General features: G+C 36.3%; 3 protein-coding genes across 5 annotated transcripts; all 3 read left to right on the top strand.

Moving 5' to 3' along the window:
* Positions 1-5689: 5689 nt before the first annotated feature.
* On the top strand, positions 5690-12194 carry LOC113725736 (glucosamine inositolphosphorylceramide transferase 1). Its single transcript, XM_027249071.2, has 4 exons — positions 5690-6539; positions 7049-7171; positions 9860-10027; positions 10320-12194. Exons 1-4 carry the CDS (start codon positions 6171-6173, stop codon positions 12000-12002), a joined length of 2343 nt encoding a protein of 780 aa, XP_027104872.2. The 5' UTR covers positions 5690-6170; the 3' UTR covers positions 12003-12194.
* A 2138-nt stretch (positions 12195-14332) lies between these two features.
* On the top strand, positions 14333-21825 carry LOC113725731 (3-phosphoinositide-dependent protein kinase 2-like). 2 transcript variants are annotated; one of them, XM_072074139.1, is made up of 11 exons: positions 14333-15485; positions 17312-17492; positions 17653-17705; positions 18201-18299; positions 18367-18475; positions 18608-18686; positions 18901-19066; positions 19991-20125; positions 20204-20364; positions 21276-21498; positions 21612-21825. In XM_072074139.1, the coding sequence occupies exons 1-11, from the start codon at positions 15267-15269 to the stop codon at positions 21693-21695; spliced, it is 1509 nt and encodes a 502-aa protein (XP_071930240.1). In that variant the 5' UTR covers positions 14333-15266; the 3' UTR covers positions 21696-21825. The 2 variants fall into 2 exon arrangements, with proteins under 2 accessions (XP_071930240.1, XP_071930239.1); XM_072074138.1 differs by having other exon boundaries at positions 14334-15485; positions 18198-18299.
* An 802-nt stretch (positions 21826-22627) lies between these two features.
* LOC113725732 (bark storage protein A) lies at positions 22628-25223 on the top strand. Of its 2 annotated transcripts, none has more exons than XM_027249069.2 (6): positions 22628-23043; positions 23112-23179; positions 23467-23601; positions 23700-23909; positions 24434-24613; positions 24862-25223. In XM_027249069.2, exons 1-6 carry the CDS (start codon positions 22791-22793, stop codon positions 25012-25014), a joined length of 999 nt encoding a protein of 332 aa, XP_027104870.1. In that variant the 5' UTR covers positions 22628-22790; the 3' UTR covers positions 25015-25223. The 2 variants fall into 2 exon arrangements, with proteins under 2 accessions (XP_027104870.1, XP_027104868.1); XM_027249067.2 differs by having other exon boundaries at positions 22635-23043; positions 23467-23622.

The following is a 25223-nucleotide window of genomic DNA, read 5'->3' as shown; positions in this document are numbered from 1 at the left end:
GATTCTATGCGATCCTACGATCCGGATCGCGATTTTGACAACTATGCTTGTATCGCTAGCATTGATAATTTGAACCATTAATATTAGAAGTTGCAGTGAGAGTGGATTTAGAAGGTAGGGATATGAATTTAGCATCTCCCAATATTAATTTCGCCTTAAATCACCTGCACCTTCAATTTGGAAATTCATGTACAAAAAGCTGATTCATTTGTCTCTTCAGGTACGAATTTTTTCTTTCTTTTTTTTTTTAAAAAAAGAAAAGTTCTTTAAGAATTTTAAAATGCAACAGATACCCCTAAATGAGTAGATTTGGAGCGATTAAGAACTTGAATTGAACTTTAAAATAAGCGGACCAAGTTTTTTTAAAAAAAAAAAAAAAAAAAGAGGATAGAACCCTTAGCAGCACCCCCTTTTTTTTTTTATTAGATTCCATTAATTCATTTAAATTGTTTTAGTTTATAGGAAAAATTTTGTTTAGTAATTTTCAAACAGTGATATTTTGAAAAGTAACTTTTTATCAGAATAATATGTCCAACACAACTGTCAAATAATCAAATTTTGTTAAGTGATAAGTTTGAACGCTTGAAGAATACCTAATCGGCGTGATATATATATATAAGACAAAAAAATGATTAAAAAATGAAAAAAACAAATAAATAAATAAAATTTACTATCAAACAAACCAAACTACCATGCAAAGACCCTCTCGTCACTAGATTCCGATAAAAATGATAGCTAAGCACTGGGGTCTTTCGAATCTATGGTTGTTGATTTAAAATTTTGATTACGTACTAGTATTAATTACTAAAAGATTAAAAAATGTTTAGTGGCAGAGGCAGCTAGAACAGGCGCCTGATAATGAAATGAAATTTTGATTTGGCGCGGAGGGGTTAGCCACTAGCTAATTACCATGGTTAAGGATTGTTTATGCAGAACCCGGGCCCCACGTCAACTTTATACTACTAGTTAGTATCTTGACAGATGCCTTTCCAAGAGAATTATGGAAAAGACAAAGGTGGTTTGCTTTTTAAAATTTTCTTTTCTTTTTATTTTTTCTGATAATAAGAAAACTCTTGAATGAAAATTAAATAACGGGGTAAAGTTCCGGAGTTATTCGGTAATAAAAGCAAAAAAAAAAAAAAGTTCAAGAAAAAATTTTAGTTCAATTCAATACTTTATTGAATTCTGCGGAAGGAATACGATACAGCTGTTGTTGTGGTTGTATTTCTTTTCCAGATGTTGCAATGATCATGTTAAAAAAGATCAAATGATAAAGCAAATTATGAATTTTTTGGTATAAAAATATTTTTACAGAATGACGAGGTGGTTACATCATTCTTTTTTTTTTTTTTAAACGAGCGGCTTTTCTCTGTTCTTTTTTTTTTTTTTTTTTAAAAAGACTTTTAAAGTCCCTACTGCGAATAAACTAAAGAACATCCGATTTCTCCACTCCGAATATATATATAATAATAATAATGAGTATGTTTAGATGAGAGATTATTTGAAATAATTTAAAAAAAAAAGAAAAAACACTGTAGTTCTTTTTTTAATGTGATGCACGTGATATGAAAATGTTGAAAAATAAACAAAATTGTTTAAAAACATGTATTTATAATGCAATCAAATAAATTTAAGGATAATTTCAAAAACTTCCTTCTGACAGTTTAAACTGGCACCACTCAACTTTAAAAATTATTAAAAGAACGTGTTTGTAATACAACCAAATAGTAATTATTTTTTTATGCATATAAGAAGAAGCCATCCTTCATCGCGGTGCATGCGTTAAGCAAGAATGCACTACTATAACCTCTGATCAAATCGGATTTAATTGTTGGAGTCTGCTGTAAATTATATCACCCCCACCAAACAAAGCCTCCCCCAGTCTTCCGGATCACCATTTGTCTTGTTTGTCACGCCTGTGAATTTCTCTTCTGCAGCTCCTTCAAAAAGAAACAAAAAAATCTTTTTTTCTCTTCTGCAAAGCGGAGTCGATCATGTGAATAACCAATTTCGAAAAATATTTTAACCCTAAACCGTCCCCTGCGCAGCAGTAGTAGTAGTTGCTGTCAATCTCGGCCCAACAATCGACTTTGACCCGCAACAGACAAAATTGACGCAACCAGCAGATGATAGGAATAGCTCATTAATTTACTACTATCCCCAATTACCAGCATCAGAAGGCACAAGGGTCCCTAGCCCCTGGGACGAATTATATATATATATAGTGGGAGAAATTAATTAGTTTAATCACGATTATTTTAAGCCTGGATTAAAATACCTGTTTTCTAGATTTGCATGCGTATTAGGTTGCAGTAGACTTCAGCAAAGCATTTGATTGATGTCATGCCTAAAGTTATTGTATCCATTATATCCAAGAGACTAGTTAGTGAGTGACATTTAGTCTAAATTTGGTGGGGAGCATTTATTTAAGGACGGTGATCGGATTTGGTGTTGCTTGACAATTCGAGTTGAGATTGCGGCATTTATTAAAGACGTAGAGGGCGGAAAAATATATATATGGAAACGGAAAATAACTACGTATAATTAATTACTATTAGTGTTTAGGATACACTTGATGTGTGTGCAACTATAAAAAAAAAAAAAAAAAAAAATTTGGGCCTTGTTTGGATAGCAATTTTTCATATTGCTGTTTGGATAGCAAATTTTTTCAAAAAAAAAAAAATTTTCACTTGCATCACAAACACATTTTTCAAACTATCTTTTTATTTTTCCAACTACCTTTTTATTTCACATATATCATATCACATCAAAAAAAGTGTTCCAGTAATTATTCCAAATAATTATTTGAAATAATGCTCTATCCAAACAAAGCTCGTTTTTTGTAAATATATTTCTCAATCACCTTTTTTATCTTACATATATCAAATCGTTACAATAAATTTTCTACAAAAAATCTAAAAAAATGCAATCCAAACATGAGATATTTATTGAAATCAATTTTTTATAAGAACTAGTTTTAAATTTTTTTAATGCATTCATGGAAAACTCAAATATTAATTTCTTTTTATGTTATTAATTTAACACGGAAAGGGGTTTCGAGTCTTTTTTAACTTCCCACTTCCCAGCCAAGTAACCCCGCATGGATGAATTGAAGAAACGTTCAACAAAGATTGGATTCCATATCTTATTTTATTTTACTTTCTAGAAAAATATGGGAGCCGCAATTTAAAATTCATCAACTGTTAGTCTAAAATATTTGTGAACCAATTGTTAAAGGTCTATCTAGAATCCGCGATTAATATTTGACGATTTAAAATTGATAATTTAGGATTTAAAATTTTTTTTCCTAGGGACTGAAAAATGGAAATTTCCATGCAAGAGCCGAGAAGCTTGTATGCAACATCGTAATATATATATATATATATATATATATATATATATATATATTTTATATTTTTTTTTTCCTTTTCACGAATCATGACAGACTTCGTAATGTAATCTTGGAATAATCCGCGGGTGGGTGCTGCGCCAAGATTTCAAAACATAGAAAAACACGTCCAGCGCAGGCCCCAGCCACACCAGCCGGCACGTGATCCATAGACTCGGTAGGGACCCTGGAGACATTTCACGATTCAAAAATGGATCAAACCTTTTCCTCGCCCCAGTTCGTTAAGCTGTTGACCGCCGAATCAATTTACCCACCTACCCTTTCCAAGAAGATTCCAACCACATAATGGTGGCTTGGCTTCCCTCGTTCCCTTGTCGATCTCTATAGCTCTCTGTTTGGATCGCTGTTTTGATGTGTTTTTAGAAAAAATTTTGTCGTAATTTTTTTTAATAAGTATACGTGAGATAATTTGAAAGTTAGATAAAATTGATAAAAGGGATTCTAAAATCTTAATAATTATCTGTGAATTGCTAACTAAAATTAATTGTCGATCGTGACAAGCATAGAATTAGATATTTCAACACTCAAATTTGTGAGTCGGCTACTATAAAAACTGATGCTTAAGGCACACTCGATACGTGTGCAATAATAAATAAATATTTAAAAGCTTTTAAAGATGTTTGTTGAAATTATTTTTATGAGATTTGGTTTTTTATATATGTATTTTTAATGCATATAGAAAATTGACATTTACATAAATAAAGTATATAAATAGACTATTATTTGACAGTGAATAGTTATGAAAAAGGACATAGAAGTAGATATGGTATTGGGTAGAAAAAATAGAGGTAAATATGATAGTGGGTTGGGGAGACAAAAGTAGATATAATAGGGAGTAGTTATACTTAAATGGGTAATTCAAGAAAATCATAAAATGACAACTTTTTATTTACATCAAAAGACTCCCTACTTCTTTATATATTGTATAGATAGAAATAAGGAAAATTTTAAAAACATACAAAGTTAACACTAAGTTGGTGTTAACTATATACACAGACTTTATTATTATAAAGATAATTTCGTACAAAGTTATCTCTTCTGCTAACAAGATCTAATTATACATAACCTCATGTGCATGGTAAGTAAAAAGAAAACTTTAGTTGAGCCGACTTATATAAGATGACTAACATATTATATATTATATAAAATGACTAATCCACCCACGATTCCATGTATAGGAGGTAAATTTAACCAATAATTTACATTTTTTTACTTAGATTCGTTTGGGATAGTGGTACTTTTGATAAAAAAAAGTATTTTTAGATGTTAAAAGCACTTTTAAAATATTTGGTGAACATCATTCGACAAAATTGAGAATAAAACTTTTGGAGTTAAAAAACATTTTTAGTAAAAGCTCAATTTTGAATTTTTAGAGTAGTTTTTGTGATTTAAAAAATAAAACATCAAATTTAATCATTCCATCCTATATTATGGACCAAATAAAAAATAAACACTTTTAAAAATTTTTAAATTACACATTATCCAATACAATAAGTATCTATTGAATTATATCTCTAAATAATTATTTAAAAACACTTAAAATAGTTGATAAGTGCTTTTATTAAAAGTTATACTAGAGAAGTATTTTTTAATAAATTAGAGCAACCCCAAACGGATTCTTATTTTGAAGTCAAAATGGAAGAATGTGAACTTGGGTATTCTTTGAAACATGATAAAATGAGGGGTTCCAGTTGTTTTTGTTTCAAAGGGAAAACAAAACATAAACAAGAGTGTTGGATAAATCAAGTGAATAAATATACATATTGCAACTAATTGATTGAGGATAAAACCAAACCCAAAAGTGGCTCACGCGTGATGACGGAGTATTCGGGGCAGCCTCATAATCTAAGTCGCCGGTCAACACCCCTTCAAATCTTCCAATTCTTCCTTCTCCACGACCCCGTCTGTGTATATATCTATATATTTAACAAATACGACGCCGTTACAGTTGGGATGGGGAAAAAGGGAGGATAATGGACCTAGCTAGCCTGTTGCAGGGTTCCAGCTAAATAATCTTTAATTGGACTCTAAAAGTTTTGGAGAAAAAACGCAGTCACGGGTTGGACTAATACATCAAAAATTAAGGCCTAATTCTTCCCCTTTATATCCACACATGCTTTCTTTCTTGCACGTAAGTAGACCCAAAAATAATTCTTTCTTATTAATTAATATAAATAATCACAAAAAAAAAAAACAAACAAACAAATAAAAGAAGACTCCGAGTTCTTGAGTAGTGAACTAGTACTACTATATAACAAAGAAGCCCACCAGCACAGCTTCAGAGCTTCTCTGTTTTCTCTTCGTAACGTTCTGTTTCTGTCTGGGACAAACAGTCCAAAGAAACCAAACACGCCCCCCGCTTCTTCCTCCTGCCACCTTTTCCTTCCCCACCGCACCACTTTCTTCAACTCCCTTTCCCAGTTTTCCAAATTAAATAAAACGTATACCCAAATTCGAATTCAAGGGATCACACCGGGACTGATATCCACTGGCAAAAAAGATAGAACCCAGTTGTCATTTCTTTTTTCTTTTTTTTTTTGGCTGAAAATCACAACAATAACAGCTAGTTGAGATTTTCTTGCCTTCTTAAATATTTTCTTGATTGAAAAAATTGATAATGTCAGTTGACATGCAAAGCTACCCAGCAGCGGCCGTGATGAGATCTTAGCCGGGAGTGCCAGCCGCTTGAGAGTTGACTTTTGACTTTTAATTTTAACAAGGGACTGCTTTTCTGTTTCTTTTTTCTTTTCTCTGTTTTGAGATGGGGTCCAGCCCAATTGTGGTGTCGGCGTCAGGCGGCGGCGGATGGTGGTGGTGGTGCAAGTGGCAGAGATTTTACGGCAACAATAGCAGTAGCAAGCATAATAGTAGCACTAGTAACAGTCTTTTGAGTACCAGTAGTAATAACAGCGGGAATAACGAGTCGTGTGTGTTGTCATGGAGTTTTGGGTATTTTTTGTTTGCATTTCTGATGCTGGGTTGGATTGCGAGCCTCTACGGGAGGTTGATGCTGACCCCAAATGTCCGTACTACTCTCTCCACTTTAGGCTGTCAAGAGGACGGTGAAGGTTCATGGTCTATCGGTGTGTTTTACGGTGACTCGCCTTTTTCCCTCAAACCCATCGAAGATGTGAGCTATTTTTTTTTTTTCCTTTTCTCCCTTTTCCTCTCTCCAACCATTGGTTTTTCTTTTTCTTTTATTGTTTTCCTTGGGTTTTTGGTTCTGGCTGTTTGTGGGCCCTTGCTTGTTTCGTAAATTCTTCTTAATTTCTGAGAAAGGTGGTTCCTTTAAAAAAGGAATAACAAAAATTTGTCATTCCTGCTGGATTTTTTGTTCAGAAATTTTCTGGGTTTTTGTGGGCCCTTGTTAATCTTGTATATTTTTTCTCAATTTCGAAGAAAGTTGTTGACTTGATCACTAAAATTATCATTCTTGATGGTTTTGTATTTGGATTTTTTCTGGGTTTTTACTTTTATTTTGGTGCTTTAAAATGGAGAGATACTGACAGGTAGTTGATTTCATCATTCCTTGTGTATGTGGTGTTTCCCCTTTTCTTGAATTTCTCTTTTTTTTTTTTTGATATTTTCCCTTGGATTTGTCCTTTTTGTTGATTTTTTATTGTGAAAATGGGATTGCAGATGAATATATGGAGGGATAAGAGCGCAGCATGGCCGGTTGCAAACCCGGTGGTTACTTGTGCATCAGCTTCTGAGGCTGGATTCCCCAGTAACTTTGTGGCCGATCCATTTCTTTATGTTCAGGTGAATTTTTTGGCATTCTGGCCGTGTTAGTTTAAGCGCAATGGTTTGTACCTTTCCAGAAGTCTGTTTACACTGTGTATAAATTGGTGTTGTGATATTGTGGATTTTTAACTGTTAAATCACTGTACAGTTGTGACATAATATATCGGACGGTAAGCATGAACAGTGGCATTGATAAGGAATGTGGGGGATAGCGTTTGTGGTGGCTTATATAATGGTCATCATCTTTGGCTGTTGATGTGATGTAGTGGAATTGTCACCCCAGGTTGAGCTAAATAATCCCTGTCAGTTGCTTTTTCATATACTTTGGCCTGGGTTATCACTACTTTCTTTTGGCGGATGGGGTCAAGGGATCAAACAATTGTATCCGGTTTTTGGAGAAAGCTATCCAGCTGATGAGAGGGGAGACAAATTTAAATTAGGGCAAGTGGGTTGAAGATGGGGAAAAAGCAGAAGAATTTTTTAATTTATTTTTTATGTGAAAACTTTTGTAGGTAAAAGGCTTATTAGGGCAATTTCATAATTGTTTGCTCTGAAAGCTCTCATACCGAATAATCTTATTGCTGCTCATACACTTGGGGAAAAAAATGGAAGATATGTGGCTTTCAAAATATGATGAACTCATGGCAACAAGAGGAGAACAACTGAATCTTGTGGCTGGTTGTAGCTGTAAAATTGGTGCTTTGCTTAGAGTTAAGTATAAAATGATTGAATAATTTTGTCACAAGTAAGTTATGGCGAAAAAGAGTGGAGTTGTCATACCATGAGAAATTTTGGATTCTAGTCAACAATGTTGTTGTAAAGCGATAAATTGAATATGAACCAAAATAGAGTACACAATGTGCGAGATTTCGAAGTTCAAGCAGCTTCAATGCACTACTAGGTTGGCCCTGATATGCTAGATGGTAACAGAAGGGTGGCACTTAGAATTTTTGTGAGCACACAATTCTGATACTGATATACGAGGTAAGGATATAGAACTGGTACTGGTTTTCTAAGGATATAGAGGTTACCAATGTGAGGTAAGGATATAGAGGTTACCAATGTGCGAGATTTTGAAGTTCAAGCAGCTTCAATGCACTACTAGGTTGGCGCTGATATGCTAGATAGTAACACAAGGGTGGCACTTAGAATTTATGTGAGTACACAATTGTGATACTGATATAATAGGTAAGGATATAGAACTGGTACTGGTTTTCTAAGGCTTGGAATTGTTATAGATGATTGTTGTCTTACACAAGGAAAAACTGGTCAAATTGAAGTATTAGTAAGTGGTTTCAAGCTGCAAGTGCCACAAGGAAATACAGGATAGAGATTGGAGGTCAGCAAGTCTTGATGACGTCCTTTAATGATGCGTGGAGTTTTAAATGGAACTCCATTGCTCCAAAGTCAAGATGGCATTTAGCTGAATGTTTCACATGATTCTACCTTCTTAGGTTTACTATTTGAGAATTTTGTGATTAAAAGAATTTATACTTTCAAGTGATTGTAAGATGGTGGTACCAAGTCCAGTTCAAGTGTACTTTCAGTGGTGCATGACACCTTTTGCTTTCGAAAAATGATGATAGATTTAGAAGATTATATTTTGGTAATGTAGGAATTTCCTGCCATAGATATTGCACTTTACTTCTGGTTCATTCAGCAGGTACTAAATTCTGAGTGGCTATTAGGTGCATATCAAGCCAATGAATATGTTTCTTCTCTTAGGCCGATCTAGCTTATTTTATTTATTTATTTTTCTTTTGATAATTCCTTTGTCTTGTTATTCCTAATCTTTCCCTTGCTCTGCAAAATAACTTCAAGCCTTTTATGTTAGGTGTCAATGAGTTGAAGAAAATTATAGTAGTTATAGTACAAGTCACTAACAGTGTACGTTAATCGTGCTGATTTCTTTAGAGAGAGTGTGTGTATTGCATACTATTTATTTTTGGGTGTCAACAGAAAACAGCTTTAGTTGTCCCTTGTGTTTGATAAGCAATAACGTGTTTGGTCTAGCTGGTTCTTTAATTCTTGCTATATTTCGGGAGTGCTTGACTTGTTTGTTTATGGAGTCTTATCAGCTTTTAAAATGTAAAACTTGCAAGGAACTTTGATTGTGATGCAAAAGCATCCGTGGAGTATGACCTAGTGCATCTTTTTCATCTTTTCTTGTGCTTTGCCAGATGCAGAGTGTGCATACAGTTAACACTTGGTTTAGACTTCAGAGTGATATGTTTATAATTTGATTGGAAATGTGCTAGTTTCTTTATTCGGGATGCATGCCATCAAAGGAATAATGGCCTTGTTCTCAACTGATTTTCAAGATCTGATTTTAGATTCTGATTCTAAGCAAGTTATTTTGTTGTGTTCTCAAATTCTCATTTTTTATTTTTTTTAGCCTGAAAAAGCTGAAACTCAAAAGCATCTATTTTGGTGCTTTTTTATTCTGATTTTCTAAAATCAGCTTTTACACAATCAGAAGCAGTTGAGAACAAGACCAATGTCTTTCACAAATCATAACAGTAGAGTCTTGTGATTTTTCTGTTTACCAAGAAAGGTTATTTTGCCTTTTAGTATGGTAATTCACAATGAATATGGCACAGGACTTTGGAGATTTCCAAACTGGATATATTGGTTCTGTAACTTTTGTAATTTGTGTAATTACACTCTTCATACCTTGAATTCTGAACTTTTGATGATGAAATCCAGGGGGATGTGCTTTACCTCTTTTTCGAAACAAAGAACTCAATCACCATGCAAGGAGACATCGGAGTTGCAAGAAGTGTTGATAAGGGAGCTACGTGGCAGCAGTTGGGCATCGCCTTGGATGAAGATTGGCATCTCTCTTATCCCTATGTCTTTGACTACAATGGCCATGTAAGACCTCTTTCTCTCGCAGCCTTTTTTTCTGTAAACTGTGAATATGATATGTGGGCCTGCAAGCATGCATCACTTTTATGAAAATTTTGACCTTAATTAGCAGATTAGAATATAGAAGAGTAGAGTTTTGAGAATAATGAACCCAAATCTGTAACTTGAACGCAACGAATAAATAGTATCGTCTTTGATTGCTGATATAGACATCATGTCTTGCCTTTTCATTGTGGTTACTGAAAGCCTCTGAAGTGGTTCAAGCTGAGGAAATTTTATCTCTTCTCTTTTGGAGCAGATATATATGATGCCTGAGGGAAGTGCAAATGGGGATCTGCGGCTTTATCGAGCTGTGAACTTTCCAGTGGAATGGACATTTGACAAGGTCATTATGAAAAAGCCTATGGTTGATTCCTTTATCATACCTCATGGTGGAAAGTACTGGCTGTTTGGTTCAGACCACAGTGGTATTGGGACCAAGAAGAATGGACAGCTGGAGATTTGGTACAGTACTTCTCCTCTTGGTCCTTGGAGACCACACAAAAAGAACCCTATATATAACACAGACAAGAGCATGGGAGCTCGAAATGGAGGCAGGCCCTTTGTACATGATGGAAACCTTTATCGAATTGGTCAAGACTGTGGTGAAACATACGGGCGGCGAATTCGTGTCTTTAGAGTGGAAATTCTCACTACAGATGAGTTCAAAGAAGTTGAGGTCTCTTTGGGCACTGAAGAACCAACCAAGGGACGAAATGCCTGGAATGGTCTCCGCAACCATCATCTTGATGTTCAGCAGCTAAGTTCTGGGGAGTGGGTTGGGGTGCTGGATGGGGACAGAGTGCCCTCTGGAGATACAAATCGCAGGTTTGTTCTAGGCTGTGCCTCAGTCATGGCTGTTGCTGCACTCGTTATATTGGTTGGATTGCTTCTAGGGGCTGTGAAATGCCTAGTACCCCTAAGTTGGTGCCCTCACAATATGGGGAAGAGAAGCGATGCTCTGTTGTCGTGGGAGAAGCCGAACCTGTTATCCTCCAAACTGAGACTGTTTTGCAGCCGTTTAAACAGAGCGAGCTCAATTCTTCGTGCCAAAGTAAATCTGAATACTTGTACCGGGAGATTGGTTATAATATTGACAATCATGGCATCAATGGCCCTAATGTGCCTGGGGGTTGGATACATATATGGAGGCAGTGGTGCACAGGAGCCTTACCCGTTAAATGATCATTATTCTCAATTTACTTTATTAACAATGACCTATGATGCTCGCCTCTGGAATTTGAAAATGTACATAAAGCATTACTCCAGGTGTTCATCTGTGCGTGAAATTGTGGTGGTCTGGAACAAAGGCAAACGTCCAGAATTGAGTGAATTTGACTCGGCAGTACCAGTAAGGATAAGAGAGGAGGAAGAGAACTCGTTAAATAATCGATTCAAGATGGATCCAAAAATAAAAACTCGAGCTGTACTGGAACTTGACGATGACATTATGATGACTTGTGATGATATAGAACGGGGTTTCAAGGTATGGCGTGAGCATCCTGATAGGATTGTGGGGTTCTACCCCCGGCTCGTGAATGGGAGTCCCCTGAAATACAGAGCAGAGAAGCATGCTCGCAGACACAATGGCTACAATATGATTCTAACTGGGGCAGCTTTCATGGACGGCCGGATGGCCTTTGAGAGATACTGGAGCAAGGAAGCAATGGCTGGAAGACAGGTGGTTCAGAAGTATTTTAACTGTGAGGATGTGTTGCTGAATTACCTTTATGCAAATGCAAGCTCTTTCCAGACAGTCGAGTATGTAAAACCTGCATGGGCTATTGACACATCAAAATTTTCTGGTGTAGCTATTAGCCGGAATACGAATGCTCATTATCATGTTCGAAGCAATTGCCTGCGAATATTTGCAAGGATGTACGGGAGTTTGACCGAGCGCAAGTCAGAATTTAGCCGGCGGAAGGATGGTTGGGATGTATAGTAGGAATGAAGTCTAACCAGAGGTGGTGAAAGTTGGTGGGTACATCTGTTGATCTTCGTTTCTCTGTGGCATAATTTTGTTCTATACCGACCCTGTAAAACTTCATTTGCCTCCCATTGTGAATCTTGCTTCGAGGGGGGATTCTGTTATTAATAGTTTTGGCAGTCAATTGTACATTAGTTGGTGGATCAATACTTACTTGTTCATTTTTTTTTTTGTTTTGTTTTCTTGGGGTGCTTTCTTTATGCAAAGCTTGAGATGTAGACAAAGAACACAGGTTTCATCCTTTACTGTAGCAAAGCCTACTATCTTTGTGGTGGTGATAAAGAGAAGAACCACAAATTTTGCAGCTTGCTGCCGTCACAATTTGAAGAAAAGAAAGACAAAAAGACCTCTCTTGTTAATGAGTCGGATAGGGAATGTACACAAAGTAAAAGGAAAGAATATACAAGTGCAGTGTACTTTCCAACGACATTCTTTGAGTTGGGAGTACTTCAGAACTCAATAACAAAAGATGGAGCAGATTATTATCATCCCTGAATACTGTACTGCTGAGGAACGGCCAATCCTCTAGCTGCAAAGCAATAGGAGATGGGGCCTGGGAGTGGATAAGCAGAAAAAAGGAATCCCCCCAATCCAACAAGTCGCAAGTCGTAAAATTGGGAGCCATAATCATGATTGGTGATGGATAGTCATGGTACTACTTGGGATGGGATGTGTCGCTTCGTTTCATTTCCATGTGGATTGGAACATTAATCATTGCACCCAACTTCATCAAACGTTTCTGTCCCACATGGCCCTCTCCTGCCCTGCCCCGCCCTTTCTCCTTGAGCTGCAATTGCAAGGCTCTTTTGTTAGCTCTTATGGTTTCCTTCTGTCTTCGCTCTAATTTGACATTTTCTTTAGGTCATTTGAGGAGGTGCCAAAGCCTAATGTTGTTTGTCTCTGTCCCTCAAAATCAATTTACTAACTTAAACACGAAAGATTTCTAGTTCCTATAGAAGAAAGGAGTCTATATTCTTGGAAGATGTTAGTGTTTGCAGTAATGATAGTAGAGTAAATCTTTCCTACACTGATGGTGTATACACTATCATCGTTGGATTCGTGACATATGCGCAACAGTTAAATTTCAAATTCAAATTTTACATAATTGTCAATCATCTAACGCTGATAGTGTACACTATCAGTGTAGGAAAGATTAATCTATTATTAGAATGGGAATGGTTGTTTTGCTTAAAGATAATTTCATCAATTTGCTCTACTAGTTGGTGGTACTACTACTATTTTTCATACTTTTTTTAGACAAACTAATTGCAATTATGCAGTCTTTTAGCATTGTTTGGCTCACAAATTTTTATTCTACCCATTTTGCTTTCCAGGGTAACCAACCAAGCTATTTGAGTGAAATCATCACCCCTTTTTTTCTCTTGAAATTATCAAAGCATGCCATAATGCAAAAGGAAACCCAAATTCTTAGTAGTCAAATACTTTATATGCTCCTGATGCCGAGATAATTGTCTTCGAGGATGAAAATTGGTAGTTTTCCAAGGTAATGAATTCTTCGAAAAAAATGGAACTTTTCGATTTTCCACCGCAAAGTAAATGGTTAAGAAGCATAATGCTCTCAAATGTTAATCAATACTAGTAAATTCATGTCATTGCATTTTGTAATTTCGTGCATATTCCAATGCTAATGCTAAAGCAAATTTTGATATGAACAGTACAAATCACTCGAATGGAGGAATGTGAATTCAGCCTAACTTATACGGGAGATCCTACGCTCCTTTTTAGATATCATATTTTCAAGTTAAATTCACCATTAGATAGTCAAATAAGTATTTTGAACCGTTAGATTGTATTAACTTTAACCATTTAAAATTTGAACCACTATTATCATTAAGAGCTAAAAAATTGAGAGAATGGTTCTTTAAAAATAATATTTCTTAACAAATTAGACCAAGTTAAGAACTTCTCAAACTTTAAACCATAGAATTATATTCAAGTTCAACTTAATTAAGAAAGTAAAACATATATTTGGCTTGAAGTCTTTTAATCATATCACAGACCATTAATATTTTTGCACGCACTCAAAATCGGAAAAAATACAATAATATTTATTTATTTCCATCATTAACATATTTTAAATTATTTTTTTATCTCATAAACATTATATATATTTTTAAAATTTTCTCTAATTATCTACTATCCAAACACACAGTCATCAAGGAAAAAGAAACAAAGAAAGAGAAAAAGAAAAATACAAGGGCAAAAGGGGGAAAAAGTTAAAGGTTGAAGCTAAGTTGAGCAAGCTCCAAGTTCCAAACCAGCCTTAATTTGACAGTAAAATGTTAACAATGGAATGGAATGCATGGTGGCAGCATGTCAGTCTGGCCATTTTTGAAGGTCTCCTTCCCCTTTCATAGGCAGCAATAGCATCAGTCTTCTCCCCATCTCTCACCCCCTCCTTTTTAGGATCCCTCTCCATACTGCTGCAACTCATGCACATAAATTGAGACAGAGATTTGGAATAATATTAGAGAAATCAAAAGAAAAAAAAGGGAAAAACCCTTTCTTTTCTCATACAAACCAGAAAATGGAAAAAAAAAAAAAACAAAGAGAAATTAAAACAAACACGAATCGCTCAATAAGATGATGTCCATCATTCATTCCCATGTGCTCTTCAATCCCTATATAAATATTTCATCATCCCCCACTTCATTCTTCCTTCCATCCATTCATTCCCTCTTTGCTTATTAGCTTTCTATGGTTTTGTAAAATCAATAAAGTTTTCACCTTTTTGCAGATTATACAGTTATAGCAATACATACATCAACATACATGTAGTAAAGTATACATGTATTTGTATTAAGGAATCATTTGCTTTTTTGGGGGGTTCCTTTGACATTGGATTGGCTTTATCAGATAGCTGTCTCTCAATTTTCAAAGCCAAAGGCAGAGAGAGAGAGAGAGAGAGAGAGAGGAAGAAAGAGAGAGAGAGAATCTGATCTGATGTGTGATGGTTCTGCTTGATTCTTCTGCTATTCAACGGTCTTACTTCACCTTTCATTGGAGGCCGTGAAAAACCCATTTCTTATTCCAAGGTTTTTTATTTTGTTCTTGTTCGTTGGGTCAGGGAAAAAAATAGTTTCCATTTTCCAGAGAAAGGAAAATAAAAATTGTTACATGTATTCGTAGGTGATATGAATTTCTAAATGATTATTTGTTTAAAGGGTTGGTGGGATTTGGGAAATTTTTGGGAGAGAAATGTTGACATTGGTCGGAAGTGAAGGAGCTGGAGCTACAGGAGGTGGAGGAGCTAACAAGATGGAGAAGGAATTTGATTCCAAGCTTAGGATTCAGAACAGCGCATCAAATCCTAGCACTCAGAGATCTAAGAGCTTTGCATTTAGAGCCCCCCAGGAGAATTTCAGCATTCAAGATTTTGAATTGGGCAAGATCTATGGTGTTGGTTCTTATTCCAAGGTACCAACTTTTGCCCCCTGGTTTCGCCTTCTGTTCTTCTTTATTGATTTCTGGACGTTTGTTTTGTAATTTTTTCTGATTTAAATTGGAATCATTCGGTAATATGTTCTGAATTCTATATAGTATTTTGGAGAGGTTGGTTTTTTTCGGTGGTGATTAGTGATAGATTGATTGTTTTTGTTTATTTTCATCTCCTTTCGTTGGTACCGGAGTTGGGAGCTGGGGATGCATTTGCATGAAGTTGTTTATATGGGCAATTTCCTTTTTCTTATACTTGTGGCAGTTGGATGACAAATTATGAAATTTGAACCTGTGGGATTTTAGGATCATTTAGATACTACATTATTTTTTTATTTTCCATTTTGGTTTTCCTCAGCTCAATTCATTTCTTTCATTGTTGTTTTTGATCCAGTGAATCTTTATGCAAGTAAATTCATTTTTTTTTCTCTTTTGAGCTATGCAAATAAATTCACCTGCCTTAGGGTGCTATGGCTGCAACATTATCTAAAATATCAGGTTTTGATTAGCTACAATTCTAAATCTATTAGAACTTTTTTATTTTATTGTTTGAAGGAGTAGGAATAGGAGGTCCTCTGGTGTCTGTTGCAACATGGTTTTTGATTAGCAATGAACCTAAGAAGAGACTCGACAGTTAGGATCCCCATCTGCATGGGGTGGTATTATAGTTCATTTTTGATATGTTGTGAGATGGTCTGCTTGAAAATTTGCTTCTCTTTACCTTCAGCTAATGCGCTCATGTCGTGAAAATAGAAGTGTTTTGTTTTCGTCAATTAAGAATAATCAACAGAGTACTGGTTTTTTGCATGAGAATGTATATCTATATGCAGAGTACTGGTGTAAGAAAAGGATCTAGGTATTGAAAATAGTTATCAATATTTTACTGGATTTTTTTTTTAAATTTTGTTTGAATGGAATAAAAGTAACTTTTCAACTAGACAGATGTTTTGTATCTGGGGCTATTTTCTGATGTTATTTTATGGCGGAGTTTTATTCTTGCCAATAAGGTTCTTATTATTATTATTTTTTTAACGTGGCAAAAATTTAGATGTTGAGGCCTTGGCAAGAAGAGTTTCTAAGTTCAAGTTTCATGGTATATTTTAATTTATTTATTTTTATGGATTCAATTACATATAGGTAGTGAGTTCATTGGGGTTAAAGAATAAAAGATAATGCTGGTGAATAAATGGGGAAGTAATTTGTGCTTAAACATAGGTAGGTGTAATTTCGTAAGATAATTGTGCAGAGGCAAATAAATTGTGAGGTTTAGAGACCTGTAGGATGGGTTTTTGAGGATTTGCATCCTCAGAAATCACAGTAGTGATTGTACGCTGGAATTCATGGTGTATAGTGAAATTAGATGGAGAGAATTACATGTAGGACACAAATTTCAATGTGTCAAAACTTTAAACCTATTGCAATGTTATTTTTCTGGTGATAGCATGTGTTTTTGTCTCATTCACTTCAATGATTTTCCTTACCTTTTGTTGCGCTTTTATGTTTTGCTTTTTGATTATCAGAAGCCAAGAGAAGCCATTTCAAATTCCATCTTCTTGTTACAATTAGGTTTGTATCAGTTAGTTATAAATGGGAGTTTGTTTTGTCTAAGATCATAAGTTGCAATTGCTTATCTCCTTCCCTGATCCACTTTTCAGGTCTCCCAAAAACAAAGATTATTTGGATTGTTGTTGAGTATATACAATTTTAAGTGTAATTTATTATTGTGTAATGCATACTTTTGATGGGATTGAAGTTCATAATTTGATATTTAAGCGAAATTAATTCTAACCAATTCTTGATGCCTACAGGTTGTTAGAGCAAGGAAGAAAGACTCGGGAACTATATATGCCTTGAAGATCATGGACAAAAAATTTATCACCAAGGAAAATAAAACTGCTTATGTAAAATTGGAACGCATTGTACTTGATCAGTTAGACCATCCTGGTGTGGTGCGATTGTTTTTCACATTTCAAGACACGTATTCTCTGTGTGAGTGTTCTTGCTTCTTGCTGGCTTCCTTCAACCATGTAAAATCACAGTGTTGGCTTAGTGTTTTTTTCCCCACCGTTTCCATTTTGAATTCCATAGCTTTTTCATGGCTTGCTTAGTAATTTGACATAAGTATATTCTTGTTTTATTACATTTGAAGATATGGCACTTGAGTCCTGTGAAGGTGGAGAACTTTTTGATCAAATCACCAGGGTAAGTGGATGTCAAAATCTAGCTTATTATTCATTTAATAGTAGTAATATGATGTCAATCCTACATGGAAGTGTACTTGATCCAAAATTCTAAGGCACAAAATTAACTTTAACATGTGGCACCAAACAATATATGATGCAGCAAAATTTTTGAGCTACATGGATTCACTTATGTAGCATTCCTCAACATTTTCAGACATAAAGGTTTATTTGCTTTGATCCTTGTAGATATAGTGGAACAATCTTATCTGAAATTTCATTTGCAAGATTGTTCTCCTATTTCTCTTTTGCTTATTTGGTACACTGGGGACTCCATAACTCACAAAGGGGAACTGGAAGGGGCAGGGGGAGGGCCTGAGACTTGAACTTGAGACCTGTTGGGTGCCCTGTTGAGCTGGGATTGTGAACAGTGTCGTATTTAAAGAGCATCTTTTCTGGCCTGCCTGGTCAGCTTTTCTGCAGTTTCCAATATATCTTGTTTCTTTTGTTGCAGAAGGGTCGTCTGTCAGAAGATGAGGCCCGCTTCTATGCAGCAGAAGTTGTAGATGCTCTTGAATATATACATAGCATGGGGCTGATACATCGAGATATAAAGGTATTTTGCATGATATATTGCTCTTCCATTGGAATATAAGAAATGATAATAATTTCTTTAATGGCAGCCAGAGAACCTGCTACTTACTGAAGATGGGCATATTAAAATTGCTGATTTTGGGAGTGTAAAGCCTATGCAAGATAGTCGAATAACAGTTCTTCCAAATGCAGCATCGGGTAAACTAACCTTCCGTAACTATTCATTCAGGAAAACTAAAACATCTTTCTGAATGAGAATTCATTGATGGTGAGATTACTGATTGGTATGCAGAACAATGTAATGAATTGATTTGTTTATTTTTATTCCAGATGACAAAGCTTGTACTTTTGTGGGAACAGCTGCTTATGTCCCTCCAGAAGTTTTAAATTCATCTCCTGCAACTTTCGGGTAAGGTAGTTACCTCTTGGAAGGCCTACAACCTTCTTTCATTCCATTTAGATAGATATTTTCATGTAATGTCAGCTTGTTAAGTAGTGGACTACAAATTTGAAAATACGGCAAGAGTTGGTTCCTCTATGTTTACTTGGTACTACTTATTATCATTCTATCTCTCTGGCTGCCTAACTTTTTTTTTTTTACCCATTTGGTTATACTGAACCAGAAATGACCTTTGGGCACTTGGCTGCACGTTATTCCAAATGCTTTCAGGAACTTCTCCTTTTAAAGATGCAAGTGAATGGCTCATTTTCCAAAGAATAATTGCTAGGGATATCCGATTTCCAAACTATTTCTCAGCAGAAGCCAGAGATATTATAGATCGACTGCTGGTAAGCTCAGTTATTTGCATTTTCATCTAGTTCCAGATAGACCCAATTACCCCTTGATCTTTGTGAAATAATAAAAGCTGTATTTTTGGCTCTGTCTTCTATTTCATTTTTCATTTTAAGTATAAAGGCACATATACCTGCACCTATGCTGCCTATCCACTATCATTTTCATAATTTCATGCATAATTTGAAGTAAAGAAAAGGTATGTTCATCATGGTTTTCCCACTATCCTTTCTTTTATATATTTTCTAAAAGTCATATAGAAGGAAAGGCTGCAATAGTCCTGTATTTTCCAAACATATGCATGCTTTTTTTATGGACAAAGTGTAGCTGACAGCTCCATTTTACCTTCAAATTACATCAAGGGCTCAAATCTTGTCATATTCTCGTAAAATTATAGTGTAACTTTGGGATAATTAATTGCAAATTGTTCATTTTCCTTTTTCAAGTTTGGATGTCTTTTCTTGAGGAACCATATATGTCTTAAGGGTCAGAACCCATTTTGAAATTGTTATATTTTGTCAGAACTCAAAGGCGTGGCTTATTCTTTTCATAGAAACTAATCTGGCCTTAGAGGCTATTTGGATGCCAAACTAATTAGCAGTGGTGGCTTTTGAAAATTGAAGCACGGAGGCAAGGTAAAGAAGGAATGTTGTTGAAAAGTGCTGGCGGAATAGCTCATTATGGTTTTTCTTTAGGGTTTTACCAGGTGTAGCTTAAAGGTATTAGAGCAAAGCCAGTAAACATTAGCAATTCTTTTGCTTTTGTAGTTCACTTACAACAGTTGTCCTCCACTACTCCCCTATCTCCCTTCTATTGTTTGTTTTCAAATATCTTAAAATCTTTGAAAATTAAAATCGTTGTGTTTTGATGGATATTTCATCAGTGAAGCACCTAACATACGTGTCAATGGAACAATACAGGATATTGATCCTGGCAGGAGGCCAGGGGCTGGACCTGATGGTTATTCTTCCCTTAAGAAGCATCCTTTCTTTGAGGGGATTGATTGGACAAATTTGAGATCACAAACCCCTCCTAGACTTGCATCGGAGCTTAAAGTATGTGTTGCTATGACTCTCAACTGATTGTTTTGTTTTCATTGAATAATTCTTATTGCCATCTTATCTCTTTTTTAGGCTCCGTCTAGTGGGCCTGATGGTCATGAATCTGCATGGAACCCATCACATGTTGGAGATAGTTCAGCAAGAACAAATGATAGAAATGGAGGTGCTGCCTCATCTTCTGAGTCGGGTAGCATAACTAGACTTGCTTCAATTGATTCCTTTGACTCCAAATGGTGAGTTTGATAACAGGAGCGTGATATTGCTCCCCCGATAGTTGAATTTTTTTTTTTTTTTTTTTTTTGGTATTTAATTTCAGTGGTGCTAGACAACTTACGTTTTATATGAGACTTTTTCCTGTTTGCTTGACATGATGTTTAGAACCTAGAATTTGATAAACAAAGAAAGTTGCAACTTGAAAGGAGTGGGAGAGCAAGTTGTGACTATCTAAAGCTGTGATGTGCCTAGGTAGTCAATTAGTATATATGTATGTGTATAAGTATGCATATTGACCATGTTTGGATATGTAAATGCATGTGTGCCTGTGTTGGTGTGTCTGAGAGGGAGGGAAGAAGTCAATGAGCTTATGGTAAAAAGGAGTGTCAGAAGACAATCAGAGTAGTTCTTTTGTTGGTTCTAAAATTGAAATTTGTTCAAACGGTCAGGAAAATATGCATCCAAAAAAAGTTGTTATTTTTTTTTAAATATCTATCGACCATATTGATATGCTCAGGACACCTTTTCAAACTTCTTTATTCTCTAACTTAAAGATCCTACCATTTAGGTTCTAACAGAAATTAAAGCATATTTTTGCTTTGAAATTGCATCACAATCGTTGTGATCCCAGTATAGCCTATAGATTAGACTATTGTTATGGTTTGGTTGGAGGCTCAAAATAATTTTAGAGGGGGGTGTATATTTTGATCGGCTAGGGGTGGAGAGAGTAGATTTTTCCTTTATTTTATTCAGATGTGTTACCGCAACTATGTAATACTCAGCTCATTACAAGTGACAGTTTCCTCCTACCACCAAGTCTCATCTTATGGGAGCATCAATATCATTAACCGTCACCGTCCCTCTTTTCTATTTTTTCCTTCCTTTTCTGCTGTGATTTTTAGTAAAATCTCGCATTCTTATCTCTCACCAGGAAACAGTTTTTGGAGCCGGGTGAATCTGTTCTTATGATTTCTATGGTTAAGAAACTTCAGAAGCTAACAAGCAAAAAAGTACAGCTTATTCTCACCAACAAACCAAAGTTGATCTACGTGGACCCTGCAAAGTTGGTGGTTAAGGGGAATATAATATGGTCCGACAATCCCAACGATCTCAGCATTCAAGTTACTAGCCCTTCACTTTTTAAGATTTGCACGGTATGTTTGCCCTTGGGGGGCATGTCTACCTGTAAAATGAGATTTTCAAGTCCAATCATATTCAAATGTGATTTGCTTCTGAGCTTCTAACCGTGCATTTTGTGATGATGCAGCCGAAGAAAGTCATGTCCTTTGAGGATGCAAAACAAAGAGCACTTCAGTGGAAGAAAGCAATAGAGGCCCTTCAGAACCGGTGATGAATTCTGTTATGATTTTGACAACATATTCTTTCGATGTAACGATATTGTAGAGGAACACGGGGATCTGAACACATTTGGATGCTCCAGAGGAACTTTGTTACTATAAGAAAGTGATTAAAATTTCACATCTGCTTCTCTCTTGGTTCGACAAAATTCCACAAGCATCTTCTTTTTCTTCAGACTTTCAGTTAATGTGCAACAGAGTATTTTAATATTCAAGTTTGTACTACAGAAAATCTACTTGATAGGAATATGACGGTGTGCAAGGCTCCTTGGTCGGTTGGTGCTTCAAGATTGTTTTCTTTCAACTAAATGCCCAACCTCTATATGCATGTAAGAACAAAGAAAAGCAATTACGTGCATCCAGAAAGAACGGTGGGCAAGAATTTAGAGTGCAGGGAGGGTTCTTATGCCATCGCTTGAAGCTCTTTAATGTTCTGGGATTTGATTGAATTTTCTTGTACGCTTTGTAGCCAATATATTTGCTCATTGTTGCTGATTGCGAGAATCTGTTCCTAAAGCCTGCCCTCATGTCAAATGTTCGTCCTTTTTTTTTTTTTTTTTTTTTCTAACGGAGTGAATGTCCGGGTCAATCCTTACGGGGCCCGACTAATCCCACTCTGGCCCAGGAGGAAAGGTCCCTTCCCCTCGAACACGATAATCGCTGGGATTCGAACCCTGGTGGGAGAGTTGGACAATGACTTTCAAGGGGCTGTCGCGACCAAACGAGCTGTCCAGAAGGGAGGGACATGTTAAATGTTGTCATAAATTGTCAAAAGTTGCCGGTTACTATTTCATTTTACCTTCTCCCTCAATGATTCAGACCTTTCCCTACTCCCTAGTGGCAATAACGTATTAGTTCTGGTCAGATCCAATTAGTCAAACTTTTGAATGGAAGATGTGGACTCATGCAAGTATGGTTGAAAATCCAATGAATGAGCCAAATATGAACTTATCCTTCTTCAATGCTCAAAACTTTTTTCGAAGAGTTGAAAGAGACAGACACGACTGAGTAATAGGCCTTGACTGCTTGAGCACAAAAGAAATCCCAAGCAAACATTAGTTATCGTCTATGCTAAAAGAAATACGACAATGGCTGCAAAACAAGTCACTGAAAGAGGATTAGTGATGATAGATCTTGCTTCCGCTCTGTTGTGTTGTCTGTCGTTGTCCGCCCTTCTGTCATCAGCAGAAACATTAGGATCTTCATTAACAATACTGAAGGAGGTTAACCTTAGGGGGCCTTATCTTGGTTTGATCACGGTTTATCCCCCAGAAGAAGATGCTTTCTTTGGCACTGGTGCATTCAAACCTCACCAAAAACACCCTTATGTCGACTTGTCAGGTAAAGTCCGTCCATATATAACTTTGATTATTGAGGAAGAGGTCCTGGTTTCTACTATTCTCTTGCAGGCAGGCGCTTCCGAGTAGGGAAGATGGGAAAAAAGAAAGTCATTTATGTGAGATGCGGGGTTGGAATGGTAGGCTTCATATTTTCTCTAGTTCGCGGCTGAGTCAGATTATTCTTATTGTTTTTTTAAAAGTATAGGAGCCCTTTGAATTGGGACATGAGAAAGTATTGATGCCTTTCTAAAGGAGCTAAGATTAGATGCAGCGAACTGAACAATATTAGACAGAAAGAAATTTTCCAACATAAAGTGCTTAATTTCTATGATTTATGTATTTTTTTTCCTCTACTTCGTCTTATTTTTTTGGGTTTCCCTTTTGGTCAATGACAACCTTACAAACGTCATCCTGTTTCACTCAGGTGAATGCTGCAGCAGCAACGCAACAAATGTTAGATATGTTTGATGTAATTGGAGTAGTGCATTTTGGCATCGCGGGCAGTATTAATAATTCCATGTCCATAGGAGATGTTACCATCCCCAAGCAGTTTGCTCAGGCGGGCTTATGGGATTGGCTCGTAACTTCCATTTCTTGCTTTTAACATGTTAATACATCTGTTTTCGACTGATTTACATGAATCTTTTTCCTGAGCAGAAGCCTAATGCGACAATCCCAGTAGGTGATTTTACTGAATTGGATTTTGGAGCCTACAGTGAGCCTTCCGGAGGATATAATGAATTGGGGAGCATTGGATACAACACTGAGCAGTTCTTTTCGAAGTCGGGAAAGCCCAATACTGCTCAAAGAAAGCTTTGGTTTCACGTAAGCAAGAATTGGCTTGAATTAGCACACACTCATCTTGAGGTAAGAAATGACTCGACACTATTCCTTCTCTTATCTTCTGTATTTTTCCTCTTCTTTCTCAATCGAAGATTTATTAGTATAGGACTCCCTTATGATCATGGTTCAAAGTCACAGTCGCGATTGCGGTCGCGGTGCAAATCGTTTCACATCGGTCTTGGTATATTAGTCATGGTTTCGACGAGACGCAAATTTTGAAGCATTTTAATATTTTAAAAATTATACATAATATTAAAAAATATGCTAAACAAAAATAATAAAAAAAATAGCAAAAGAAAATTTGCGAATTGACTCGGGCTGACTGGGCCAAGAATATCTGTATCGGAGACTTCTCGGCCGAGTTATCGGTGACTCGATCGAGTTCTTGACGAGTCAAGTATCTTGGAGTCATCTTGTCTCGGTCTCGGCCGAGACTTCGAACCATGCTTATGATCCGTTGCATTCGTTCTGGTTCTGAAGCCTGAAAAACCTTAGCAATTATTAAGTGTCAAAAATACTCAAGACTCGTGCTATTTTTCCTGTTTCAGGGGATGGTGCTGGAGCAGTGCGTGAACTCGAGCTCGTGCCTAACTCAAAGGCCCAAGCTAGTTGTTGGACTCAGCGGCGCAACTGCTGACATTTTCCTGGACAATGCAGCTTATGGGGAGTTCCTATACAAAACTTTCCACGTCTCCTCAGTGGATATGGAGAGTGTAGCCGTAGTCATGGCAAGTTCCCTTCTCTTGTCAGTGTATTTCAGCCATTACAACTCAGGTGTACCAAAGCTTGGTCATGCTCTTGGTCACCTGTTCTGCAAATCCGCAGTCTAAATTCGTCTTGACATATGCAGAAACCAACCACGTTGGATCAATTTTCACATACCTTTCAATTCTCAACAGATTTGAATCTTGGTTTCTCAGAATCATTCCTTTTAACAACCAAGATAACTAACTCTGTGTGTGTTCTGGCCTTTCAGACAAGTCTGTCAAATGGGTTTCCGGTTATTGTCATCCGAGGACTATCCGACCAAGCTGGAGCACAAGAAGGGCAGAATTCAATCTACTCATTTGGGCCTCTGGCAGCTTCAAATGCCGCCAAAGCTGTTGTTCAATTTGTGAAGGCATTATGAGCAGGTCATTTACAAGTTTTAGTCACAAAGATGCAAATAATCCTCATCAAAGGCCACCATATAAACATCAATGTGGTTTAAGGCCTCGCAATAAACTTGATGACATTAATGTTGTTGTTTTCTGCCACACTGCAACGGGGGCATACATAGAATTAACCGTACAAGACTTTCATTACAATATCCATACGAGCATGAAATTTTGCCATTCA

The sequence above is a fragment of the Coffea arabica genome, chromosome 2c, assembly GCF_036785885.1.
Source record: "Coffea arabica cultivar ET-39 chromosome 2c, Coffea Arabica ET-39 HiFi, whole genome shotgun sequence".
In the NCBI taxonomy this organism is placed as follows: Eukaryota; Viridiplantae; Streptophyta; class Magnoliopsida; order Gentianales; family Rubiaceae; genus Coffea; species Coffea arabica.
This window is presented reverse-complemented; position numbering and strand designations above follow the sequence as displayed.